Here is a 12,555-nt window from a genome sequence, read left to right as displayed (position 1 = left end):
TAAGCATTTTTAGCAGTAATACCAGGTGGATGACATTGGGTCCTCCTTAGTATAAATAATTTTTGAGATTATGAAAATATCCTGTTACTTATCAAAGTTTTACCCTTTAGCATCCATTGAAACTGTTGAAGCTTTCCCAAAGTGGTTGTACCATTTTATATTCTTGCCAGAATGTTTGAGAGTTGTTGTTGCTCCCTATCTTTTACCCATTGACCTTTGTCAAAATTCAGTTGATCATATAAGTAGATGTCTCTTTTTGGACACTCTTTTCTGCTCCATTATCTTTTGGTCTGTTCATATACCAATATGACACTCCTTGAGGTCAGGAAATGTAAGACCTCTTTTTAAAAAATTATTCATATTCTTCTAAGTCCTTTACATTTGCATATAAATTTTAGAACCGTATTGTCAATTTCTAAAACTTGGGATTATGATTGGGAATGTGATGAATCTATATAACAATTTTGAGAGAATTGATGTCTTAATAATAGTCTTGTAATCCATGAACATAGATGAATCTCCATTTATTTCAGTCTTCTTTAATATTCCTCAGCACTCTTGGAATTTTCACGTTAGAGGTCTTGGATATTTTATTAAATTGATCCCACTGTATTTTGATTTTTCATGCTATTTGGAACTTAAAATTTTTTAATTAGAAAACAGGCTGCTAATATAGAAAAGTAAATTGTTTTTTTTAAACTATTGCCTTTGTATATGTTCCTTTTCTAAATCCACTTATTATTCTAATAATTTCTTTGTTGATTTCTTAGGCTGTTTTCAACAAATAGTCTGGTCATCTATGAATAGGAACAGTTTTACTTCCTTTCTTCCACTCTTTTTTTTTTTCTGTCATAATTTTGTATTTTATTTTTTAAGTTAATGCCTTATTACACTGAATTGGACTTCCAGTATAATGTTAAATAGGTGAGAATAGGCTTTCTTATCTTGTTTGAGATCCTAGCAGGAAATCATTTAGTGTTTCACCATTAAGTGAAAATTAGATTTAGAATTTTCGTACATTCTTTATTAGATTAAGGAAGTTTCTTTCTATTCCCAGTTTGCTGTGAGTTTTTCATCATGAATATGTGTTGAATTTTATCGACTGCTTTTTCTCTTTTTTAATCTTTATTGTTGGATTAGAGATCTCCTCCTCCACCCTATCATCCCCCTTCACCCCCCCCTTCACCCGGATCCTGCCCTGCCCCAAGCCTTCAGCACCCTGTTGTCTTTGTCCATGGGTAATGGATGTACAGTGGTACCTCGGTTTTCGAACATCTTGATGAACATTTTGGTTTAGAAACGCTGTAAATCCAGAAGTAAATGCTTCCATTTTCGAACATGCCACACAGCTTCTGCTGAGGGCAAGATCCCAGAGGCCTACCTGTTGGCTGTTGATCCCTTGGTTTTCGAACATTTCAGAACTCCAACGGTCTTCCGGAACAGATTACATTAGAAAACCGAGATACCACTGTGTGCTTTGGTTAATCTCTTCCCACCTCACCTCTCCCCTTCCCTCTGAGATTCATCAGTCTCTTCCGTGTTGCCATGCCTCTGGTTCTATTTAATTCATTTTATTTTGTTCACTGTCCTGTTGTAGCTGAGTCTTGATTGCTCTTGGCGTCACTGGGAGGGACTGACCCCAGGCCAGTTAGCTGTGAGGACCAGCTGGGACTACAGCAGAAGAGCTGCTGTGCTGAAGACACCCCTATGGAGCAGGACTTGCTTCAGTGGGGCTTTGGTGCTCACCAAGCCTGCCCCTTGAGTGTGTCATTCGTGGATGTGATAGGGCTGTAATCTGGTATGGTCTGAAGCTGACCACCAGGTACACTGGCTCTGGGGTCCCCCAAGAGGTACAAAGCCAGCTACTGCCTGTGCCCGGCCTGGGGCTACCCAGCATGAGCTACAGAACAATCTTCAGATTGCTGCTACTTGTGTTGGGCTTGTAGGTGCCCAGGAGAGGCCAAGCTCTTAACCAAAGGAGGCTGCTGCTAGTGCCAGACCTGGGTCCACTTATAGAGAGGTATGGGACACACTGAGGACAGCTACTGTTTGTTGGAGAGATTTTAGGAAAATCTGAAGCCTGATCCAGAACAGGCCATTCATATGGAAAAACCTCTGCAAACAGCTTTGGTGGGGCTGCAAATTGGGTGGGGTGGGGTCTCAGGGTATCACCAGGGCAGGTTAATGGAGACTCAGATATGGCACCCACTTGTCAGCTCTGTGGGGAGGAGGGCTCAGTAAAGGAACAGTGGCCTCTGCAAGCACTTCTCTCTGGCAGAAAGCTGCAGCCTCCAGCTCTTGCTCTGATACCAGCCAATTTACTTCCTCCCTGCATATCCCTGGATCCTTTCAAGCTGCTGCCCCAGTGCTGGAGCTCAGAGGGAGTGAGTACTCTTAAGTCGGTATGCTGGCCCTTTAAGTGGAACTGCCTGGGAATCTTAGCAGCCTTCCAACTTCCTCGGCCTCAATTCCTGGGGGTTTTTACAGCCAGAAATGTGGTGACTTCTCTTCCTGGCTCTGGAACCTTGGGCCGAGAGGATCTGGTGTGGGGCTGGGATCCCTTGCTTCTCATGGGGACCACACGTGGGTGTTAGACCAGCCCATTCAGTGCCTCCGCCTCTCCTACCAGTCTCAGTGTGCCTTCTTTTTTAATTCTCTAGTTGTATGGCTTCCATTCAGCCAGAATTCAGGCAGTTCTGAATGATGGTTGTTTTGTAGAGTATTTGTAACTTTGATGTAGCTGTGAGAGGCGACAAGTACCACGTTTACCTACACTGCCATCTTGGTCCTCCTCTTGAATGCTTTTGCTCGTATATTGACATCATGTTTTTTCCTGTTATTCTGTTAATGTGATGAATTAACTTGATTGATTTGCAAATATAAAGTTGATTTTGCATCCCTAAGATAAACCCTTTAGTTATGAAATACTGTTTTTATATCTTGCTGCATTCTATTTGGTAATATTTTGTTAAAAATTAGTTTTGTGTCTCTATATGTGAGGTACTAGCTGCCTGTATATTATTTCTTCTCCTCCTCCTTTGTAATATTGTTAATTGGCTTCAGTGTTATGTTGTCCTCATAAAATAAATTAAGAATGGAATACAATACAGATTTAAAATGGAAGGGTTTGTTTTTTTTTTGTTTTCTGAAAAATTTTCTGTAATTTGGTATTATTTCTTCTTTAAGTTTTTGATAAAATTTACCAGCTTAGATATGTAGGACTAGTGCTGTCTGTACGATGATTTTAAATTATAAATGCAATTTTTCAATACATATTATGACTTCAAATTTTCTCTTTCATCTTGTGTCAATTTTGGTCAGTTAATTTTTTTTTTTCAAGTAATATATCTATTTTATCTACTTTGTCAGATTTTACCTGTTTTTATACTAGGCCCTTATTTCTTTTTAACTTGTAGTGAGCCTTTAGTAATATTTCTACTTTCATTTCTAATATTGGCAATTTGTGTTTTCTCTTCCTTTTTAAAAATTTGTCTTTGAATGGTTTATAATTTAATCATTCAAAGATCCAAGTTTGTTGGTTTCATTTGTTTTCTATTCTATTGATTCCTATTATCTTAATTCTTTTTTTTTTACTTAGGCTATAATTGCTCAACATTTTAATAGCACTCTTGCTAATTAAGATGATGCAAGAAGTTGTTACTCTCCTAATCAAATTTCATACTCTAGGAAATATGGCATTTATTTATTTATTATATATTACCCCATATTTGTTTTTGAGATTACTTAATTACGGAAGAAATTCTTTCTCAGATAAAATTTTTCACCTTATCTACTGAAGATTTTTCTTTACAAAAATCTTAAAAAATAAGTTTTAGGATAGTAATTAATATGAAGACTAAAATGCAGGTTTAAATCAGCATAATATCTGGGTTAATAACAGTAACGTCAAACTGTTCTTTATGCTGAATACCTTTATTGCTTCAGTTAATCTAAATAATAATGCTAGATTACTCTTTCTATAGTGCCACTTTTTTATTTTCTATCCTGCTCTAGAAACCTGTAATAGTTCTTTATTGCTTACAAGATTATATCTAGCCTCCTCTGTCAGTCATTCACCAAGCTTCCTATTTCTACCTTATACTTCAACTCTATTATTTTTGCAGCAGGAATTCTTCATCTCAGTCATAACCACACACATTGTAATAAGTGTATTTTTGCTTTTGTTTCTCGTCTAGAAAAAACAATCTGGAATAGTGGAAAGAACACAGTTTTTGCATTGGTTATCCTGGAGCTTAGATTCTCTGTTTTACTTTCTAGACTTTATGAAATGGTGGTAATATTTCCTTATAGAGTTATTACATAGATTAAATGAAATATACACACACATACAAAGTAGTAATAATATAGACAGAATTTAGGAGATATTTAATAAATATTAGTTTTGGTTTCTTTTCCCCCTTTCAGCTAATTCAGTCCTGTCCAATTAAAGGTGTGTGTTTTTTTTCCCTTCATGAGCTCTGCTTTTGATTTATACTACAATAATTTTTTTCCTTTTATTCAGTCCTGTGATGCAAATAATCTTAACTAATTAATTTTTGTTGGTAATATACTATTCTTTATATTTTCCCCCACTTGGGTTACTTATTCAGTCAGGAGTCAGTTTTATGTAATGAAAAGGGTAGATGAAGAAGTCAGAGACTTGGGTTCTCATTCTGCTTGTGTCACTGGCTTTCAGTAGGATGCCTCTTGTCTTTTGGCATTTAGTTTCTCTTCTTTAAAAGGAGATAATTAAACTAGACATTTTATGTCAGTTCTTTCTAATTATGAAATTCAGTGATTCTAGATATTCTTGGAATGCCTGTCTGCTAGATTCTGGTGAGAAATTCTGATGAGAAATATTTTAAAAGACTAAATATGTCTTTAAGTAGATCAACATATAATAGAGGATTAAACTCTGTGCACAGCGACTAAAATGCAATCAGGTATGTAATAGATGCCATCTAAGTGTTATAACAGAATGCCATATGGTATAGAATAGTTCAGGTTATCTTTCCTGATATGTTTTAAGTATCGCTAAGGTAAGATTTCTGTCTCCTTCTGCTTCTTTTGCTTTCCTTTAGAGATTTAAGCCTATTGTTGGACTTATATTATTAGTTTACTTGCTGTGAGTTTCTGAGCAAAGCTTATAATGAAAGTCAACAAAAAGAGGCATTTAATTTAATTTTGTTATTTGTTCTTTGAATTTCTTCTTCTTTTTTTTCTCTCCACAGAATGGTCCTAGTGCCAGATCATGTCACAAAATGTGCATAGACATTCAACGAAGGCAAATCTACACATTGGGCCGTTACTTGGATTCCTCTGTGAGGAATAGCAAATCTCTGAAAAGTGACTTTTATCGTTATGACATTGACACTAACACATGGATGTTACTCAGTGAAGATACTGCTGCTGATGGAGGGCCGAAATTGGTGTTTGATCATCAGGTTTGGTGCACAGATAAATATATGGTAGAATAGTTAGTGCTTAGGAACTCTTGCTCTTAGAGTTTACTTCACATTATGCTGACTTGTCTCTTAGTAATTTCTATTACAAATACCTGTGACAGATAATAAAAATTGTTTTCTCTCATATAGTGCAGGATAAAATACTAAGATTTCAGAACACAAATGTGACTTGATAAAAACTTTACAGTAGGTGAAGCAGTATATATTAGGAAAAACAAATTTAGTTGATTAAAAAATATCTAGGAATCATAACAATAACAGTTTTCCCTTTTAAAACTTCTTATTCTACATTCCTGGAAGAAATTCAAAATTACTTTATAATGAGTTCAGGAATTTGAAATCTAGAGCTTTTCTTCCAGTTCAAGTGAAATATATTTACCTTTGCATATAATCACAAACATTATAAAACAGGAATTTGATATAAACTAGATGAAGCTTAAATTCAGCACCAATAAAAATCATATAATGATGTTGTAGACAAGAAGACTACACATAGTGATATTGTAAGCCATTTTGTTATTAATATGCATGTAAATATCATCATCATCATCTCGTCTCCATCCATGTCATTATTGTTATTTATATTTGAATATTTACTTCATGTCAGTTAGTTCAGTATAGTTCAGTACCTCAAACAAAACAGTAACCACTTTGAATTCTATAGGCAGTTTTACTTGGTTCAACCCATGTCCAAAGGTTTTTTTTTTGGAGTATGGGGGAGAAAAAGACTTAAAAAATCTGTAACACTGTAACGATGAACATAGCATTATGTAGTACTTGAGAAATGGGAGGTGGTGCTAGAAGTATGATAGAATCTAGTTTAGGCCTATCTTATCTCCTATCTTACATACAAGTTAAACCCAAGTTTTTATTTATTATTTATTACATATTTTTGTTCTTTGCTTTAAAAGTATCCTAATGCTATATTTATATTAACAAGTAGTTGTTACAGGAGAATGGTAAGGAAAAGAGGAGTGGGTTATATGCCTATCAAGTAAGTGGTGGGTGGAAAATCAAAAATACTAGTCTTCCAAGTACTACCAGATTGAATTTGGAACTTCTGCTGGCTCTACATAACAGCTCTGTAAAGCTTTGTGCTTCCCTGCTGATATCCTCAGTGTTTTCATGTGGAAAACAAGAACTTCAAAAAAAGTTTGGCTAGTTCTGATCTTTTAAAAACAGAACATCAGCAGATAACATTTTAAGGGATACAATTTATTTTCTTGCTTTCAGCTAGTTACAGATTTCTTTTACGAAATATGCTTATGTCTTTATTTTTACAAGCTGAAAGAAAGAATAGCTTAGGGGTAGTCTTAAGTACAAATATATTGTCCTTATATATGGTCTTTGTTTCTCTTGACTTTGATAAAATAGAATGTTCTTTGATGCTAGGTTCTGTTAAATGTTTGATTTTCAGCTGATTAGATGTTATAGCAGAACACTAGGGGTGAAGAAACCAGGATTTCAGTGCTAATTCAGCTAACAACTAGCTCTGTGACCTTGTGTAATCTGTATAAGCTTCTATTTTCTATTCTATATCATGCAAATAAAGCTTTAAGTTGGGACTTCAAAAATTACTTGGGGTTGTTCATGACACTTTAAGATTTGACACTTAACGTTCAAATTTTAGAAGAACATGAAAAAGCTAGAGGCATGAAGGCATTTTTAAAAGTTACTTTACAATTTTGAATTTAACACAGTTAAAAAATTTAAAGACTTTTGGATTTAAGAACATAGTGGCAGCTTAGTTCTGAAGCTTTCGATGTTGTTGCTTTGTGTGATTTTCAGGAACAATGAGAACCAAACAGAGATTTAAAAAAACACACAAAAAACACAAGTCATATATTCAGCAAAACCAGGAGCCAGAGAAAACCCACAACTCCCAATTTCTTGTAAGTTTAGCCAAAAACAACTGAAATATCCAGAACCTGTATTGAAGCTGACAGCAGTGTAATAAGGGAGAACTGGGAGTGCAGAGGGAGCCTAGCAGAGGTACATCTTAGTAGAAAGTGTCATGAGCAGGGCAGAAAGTTGAACCCAGAGCAGCCTCTGGGAGAGGCAGTGAGATAACATGTGTAAAGCATCCAGAAAGGCCCTGAGGTGGTAGATGTCAGATGTCATCTTCTAAAAGTATAGGAAACACCATGACAACTGGGGACAGTGGCTCCTTTTGCAATATCTAGTGAAGGAACTGCAGAAGCTCAAGTCTTGAGAGAGAAGCCCCTCAACCCAGATGAGGATTTATAGAGTTAAAAAAGACATGGCTTCACAGATGCACTATATTTTGAAGAAGCAATTTAATTCAGTAGCAACAGAGGAAGGAGTCCTGAGCAACAATATTACCCTTTCATAGGAACCTTCTGTTATCTGGTCCAGGGAAATTCAACTAATTTAAATATGAAAACCTAAAAAGCAGTAAACACCAAGTCTTCAGACAGGGACTCTAAAGAAAAACAAGAAAAAGAAAAAGGACAGCAAAACTTTGGAAGAAAAAGTAGGTAAAAATTATATTTCAGTATCTGAACATGAATTAAATGATTTATTGATTGAAGCTTGAAATTCTGAAAAATACAAGAAAGCATAAATTCAGGAATGCAGGTGAGATGACCAAATAATAGGAGCTTGTGAAATGGACCTGATAAAACTTAGGAAAGAAATTGAAGAAAAACATTGTAGCATTTTCAGAAATGAAGACTAATCTTCATGGAGCATAGTGAAGAATAGGTAAGGGTCATATAGCATAGAAATAAGAAGAGCAGTTAATACAGAAATAAAGATTTTAAAAAGGATTAGCCAGATAGGCAAAAGTGAGTCAACATACATATAATTAGAGATATTAAATACAGAAACCAAAACAATGAAACAACAAATAGATACACAATTCAAGAAGACTTTCCTGAAGAAAGAAGACTATTTCAGATTTCAAAATGGTGTGCTATATTTAGGGAAAACTGACGTAGGCATTCAACTCTGAGAAATATGTTAGTAATATTGGATTTCAAATATAAAGAAGCCATTTTAGAACACAACTAGACAAAATGATCAAGTCACCTATAAGAGAAATAAAGTGAGACATACCAGGTTTCTCTACAGGTACATTCAGTGCTAGGAAACATCAGAGCAACATCTAAAAGGTAGGAAAAGACAGTGTGAGCCAAGAATTTTATATCTAGACAAACTGTCCTTCAAGTATGACCACTTTAAAAAAAAATTTTTTTTTAAATGTTTTTATTGACTTCAGATAGAGGAAGTGAGAGGTGAGAAAGAGAGAGAGAGAAACATCAATTATGAGAATCACTGATCAACTGCCTCCTGCACACCCCCTACTGGGGATCGAGCTTGAAACCCAGGCATGTGCCCTGACTGGGAATCAAACCATGACCTCTTGGTTCATGGGTCAGCACTCAACCACTGAGCGACACCGGCTAGGCAAGTACGACCACTTTTTGAAGAAATTACTAGCAAAGAATACAAGCTAGCCAAGAATTGGCAGGAGAAACTTCAGTCAAAGGATAGGAGATCTCAGCTCATTAACATTCTCCCTGGGTCAGTGTGGATCATCAGCAGGCTGAACATATACTTTTACTGTTCTCCTGCCCCCATCCTATGAAATGACAAGAGAATACATTAGTAATGGTGTTTAAAACGAGAAAGAATGCCCTTGGGGAACTTAAAAATATTTGGGGGGAGAATTCCTTTAAGGTAGAAAGCAAATAGGATCAGATCCAACAAGAAGAAACTACAACCTTTGTCTGATTGCAGCCACGTGAGTCTCAAAGTTTATATAGCTGAGGCAAACATTAGATGGTCAGTGGGAGACTGAACAGCAAAGCATTCTTCAGTTTGACTGAGTAGCACTTAACTGTGATGTTCTCCATTGGTCAAATATTGAGTGTGGGCATTGGAGCTGGAAAGGTGGAGCAATACTCCCAAGGGACACTGGAGAGTAGCTGTGGAACCCTGCAGAGCATCACATCTTATTTCTCCCCCCAGTCCTTTTAGGCAGGCTATTGTAATGCAGCAGGCAGATCACTAGGGATTCTCAGATGCAAAGAGGACTAGAACAGCAACCAAGAAATCCAAATATTCGAAAATAATTAATACCATGAGATAGGTGCTGAACTCAACAAATTAAGAATTAACAAAGAAAAACTAATATAAACTGAAGAAGCCTTTAAGATAAGTTTAAGTGATATTTTTAGAGCAATTTAGGTGGCTGTTGCATTCATAAAAAAGTCATCTAGAAAAATTGGAAATTAAAGATTTTTTAAATTCTCAGCAAATTAACTGAAAAGCAGAATGGGCACACTCACCTCTAAGTGGTTTCTAAATTAATGAGCTGAAATTATGAGAGGAAACTTAAGAAACAGAGAAAAGGTCCTGAAATTCCAGTACCATCTAATAGGAGTTCTAGAAAAAGAGAATGCAGGCCAAAACAAACAAACACACTCAAGGTAAAAATGAAGAAAACTAGAGATAAAGAAAATTTTCAGAACGAAGGGAACACTAGGTGCAGATCAGGATGAATGAAAAAGAATATTCCTGCTTAGATACTGCCTTAATGAAATTTCAGAACCAAGGATTAAGAGAAAATCCTAAAAGCCTCAGAGAAAACTGGGCACCTTTGTAGGCAAACAAATGAGAACAGGCACGTCAAAATTAAAAATCCCCATATGAAGTAGAATTTAGGGGTAGATAACCATAGGAAACCTGACAACAGAGATTGGCCAAAATTAGTATGACTCTGTGAATTTATGAAAATGTAAATTGGCTTATGTAATGTAAGTCCCTCAGGATTTTCAGCATAATCCCCAGGGGTTTGGAGAGACTTGAGCCTTAAGTACTTACTTAGGACAGGGTAATGTGACTCAGCTTCAATGCAGCCCTAGACAGTCATATATATATAGTAGGTGAATGGGACATACTGAGTTGTCTTCAGGAATACGTGGATTGCTTTTAATGATAGATTATTGAAGGTTAAAGAGTGGGAACACTTTCTTTGGAGGACCAGGGACACATTTATCTCAGTTTTGCAACCATATACATCAAGATTTCACCCTTTAGATATAGTAGATTTTCATCTTAATTTATAAAACTCTGCAAGAGACCTGGAAAATAGCAAGTGAGTGGATCTTGTTAGTGGTAGGTAAAGATTAGGAGATGCTAGACTCTTTTATTTTTTATTTTTATTGAGTTTATTGGGGTGACATTGGTTAGAATCTTCTTTTTAATATTAATTTTAAAACCAAGTTTTGCAATTATTTAAAAAGGTTTTTATTAAAAACAGTGCAAAAATAATTAGCAGAAGTAATTTGATGGGAGGAGAGAATTGAAACTACAATGGCTAGTATTTGTGCTTTAGCAAAATAATGTTTTGTGTACCCAATTTTTTTCTTTAAATGTAAATGCTACTTGTGTTCAACATCTAATTTCCAACTTGTATTTATATATTCTTTGAAATAGAATTTAATTCTTATTTATTATCTTCAACAAATGACTTCTCAGATATTTTTATGACAAACTATAATCTTGAGTTGAAAGAATGAAAGTATGAAGTTTGCATTTTGAACATGAATTGCATTACATACCTCAAAGAAAATTAAATTTATAGTATTGTGCTAAAAGAAGGCAAGCTTTACCACACCATAGATGTCAGCTTGGAGACTGATTGCTGCAAATGTCTTTTTGTTTGTTTTAGTGTTTTGTAACATAATTTGAAGAGTTTTGTAAAATAAATTCAGAGAGATGAACTTAGCTGCATCACTCATTCACATATCTGCTCTCTTATTTCATGGCAGCAAGATTAATAGGATGCTAGCTTAGAATAGAAAGGAGTTTTTATAAGGAGGGTTAAGAGGAGCGTATGGTCACTGTTTACCTGTAGAGGATGCTGTGTATTCTCAGGTTTATTAGTCAGCACCTCATGTATTATTTATTGGGCCTTTGTGGTAAAAATTATGCAGTTTTAAGAAAGCATAAAGCTCTTTAACCCAACATATTTTTTTCTTAGTGGGGAAAATGGAAACCCGAAAAGGTATTTAGAGATCCGTCTGCCAGGTGGCTAGCAGTATTGCAATAAGAGCATATTATAATCGGGGTGGCACTCAGTGGTATTACAAAGTTCAGGTTTTTTTGAGACTCTAAAACCACACACATTGGTTTCATTTTAGCACATATGACAGGAACAATCTAAAACTATTTAATCTGTTCTTTTGTTCTGATAGATGTGTATGGACTCAGAAAAACATATGATCTACACCTTTGGGGGTAGAATTTTGACATGTAATGGCAGCGTAGACGACAGTAGAGCCAGTGAACCACAATTCAGTGGGTTGTTTGCTTTCAACTGTCAATGTCAAACCTGGAAACTTCTTCGAGAGGACTCCTGCAATGCTGGGCCTGAGGATATCCAGTCTCGGATAGGACACTGCATGCTCTTTCACTCAGTAAGAATATTCTGTACATTGTATTATGTTATTTTGTCATGTGTATCTCAGTAGGAAAAGAAGTAGTGAAATCTAATTCCTTAGTAAGAGATCAAGACTTTTCATTAGAAATAAATGATTAGTGTTAGCAATGATAGACAAAAATAAAATTCTTTAACAGTGAACTGTTAGCTACTTGAGACTCCCATCAGCTTAGTAATTCCTAAGTAGTTATCACCTTAATACTAATACAGGCATTTTATGACTAACTTCACTGCTCATATAGATATTGCAGCTATTTCTATTTATTTCTCAGTAACTACAAGATCAATTTTCTTATCTGTTCTTATTTTCCCTTCTGCTATTGTTCATTAAGTGCACATAATTAAGAATTGACATTATAGAATTAGAATTAAAATTGATCAGGAAAACCAACATACCGACATTGCATTAACCTTTTCCAATGTTACAGTGGAAACTTGGGCTTTTTTCTGTGAACATAACTTTAAAAATATATTATGGGATATTTTAGACATATACCAAAATGGGGAGATATGTATGAGAAATTCCTCTGTACTCACCAGTTTCAACAGTTAATCAGTATTTAACTGTTTATTTCTCATATATCTACCCCACATATTTCACTTATTTATTTTATTTTTTTT

At 35.2% G+C, this 12,555-nt stretch overlaps 1 protein-coding gene across 2 annotated transcripts in view; it reads left to right on the top strand.

Moving 5' to 3' along the window:
• Nucleotides 1–12,555, top strand: part of MKLN1 (muskelin 1) — a 152,211-nt gene that overhangs the window by 97,138 nt on the left and 42,518 nt on the right. For both annotated transcript variants that reach the window (XM_087821013.1, XM_016217680.2), the window contains 2 exons: nt 5,232–5,444; nt 11,690–11,911. In XM_087821013.1, coding sequence (XP_087677139.1) covers nt 5,232–5,444; nt 11,690–11,911 — 435 coding nt within the window. The remainder of the gene's footprint in view (nt 1–5,231; nt 5,445–11,689; nt 11,912–12,555) is intronic.

Source organism: Miniopterus natalensis, chromosome 10 (genome assembly GCF_054644295.1).
Source record: "Miniopterus natalensis isolate mMinNat1 chromosome 10, mMinNat1.hap1, whole genome shotgun sequence".
NCBI classification, from domain to species: domain Eukaryota; kingdom Metazoa; phylum Chordata; class Mammalia; order Chiroptera; family Miniopteridae; genus Miniopterus; species Miniopterus natalensis.
The sequence above is the reverse complement of the archived record's forward strand: the minus strand, read 5'-3'. Positions and strand labels throughout refer to the sequence as shown.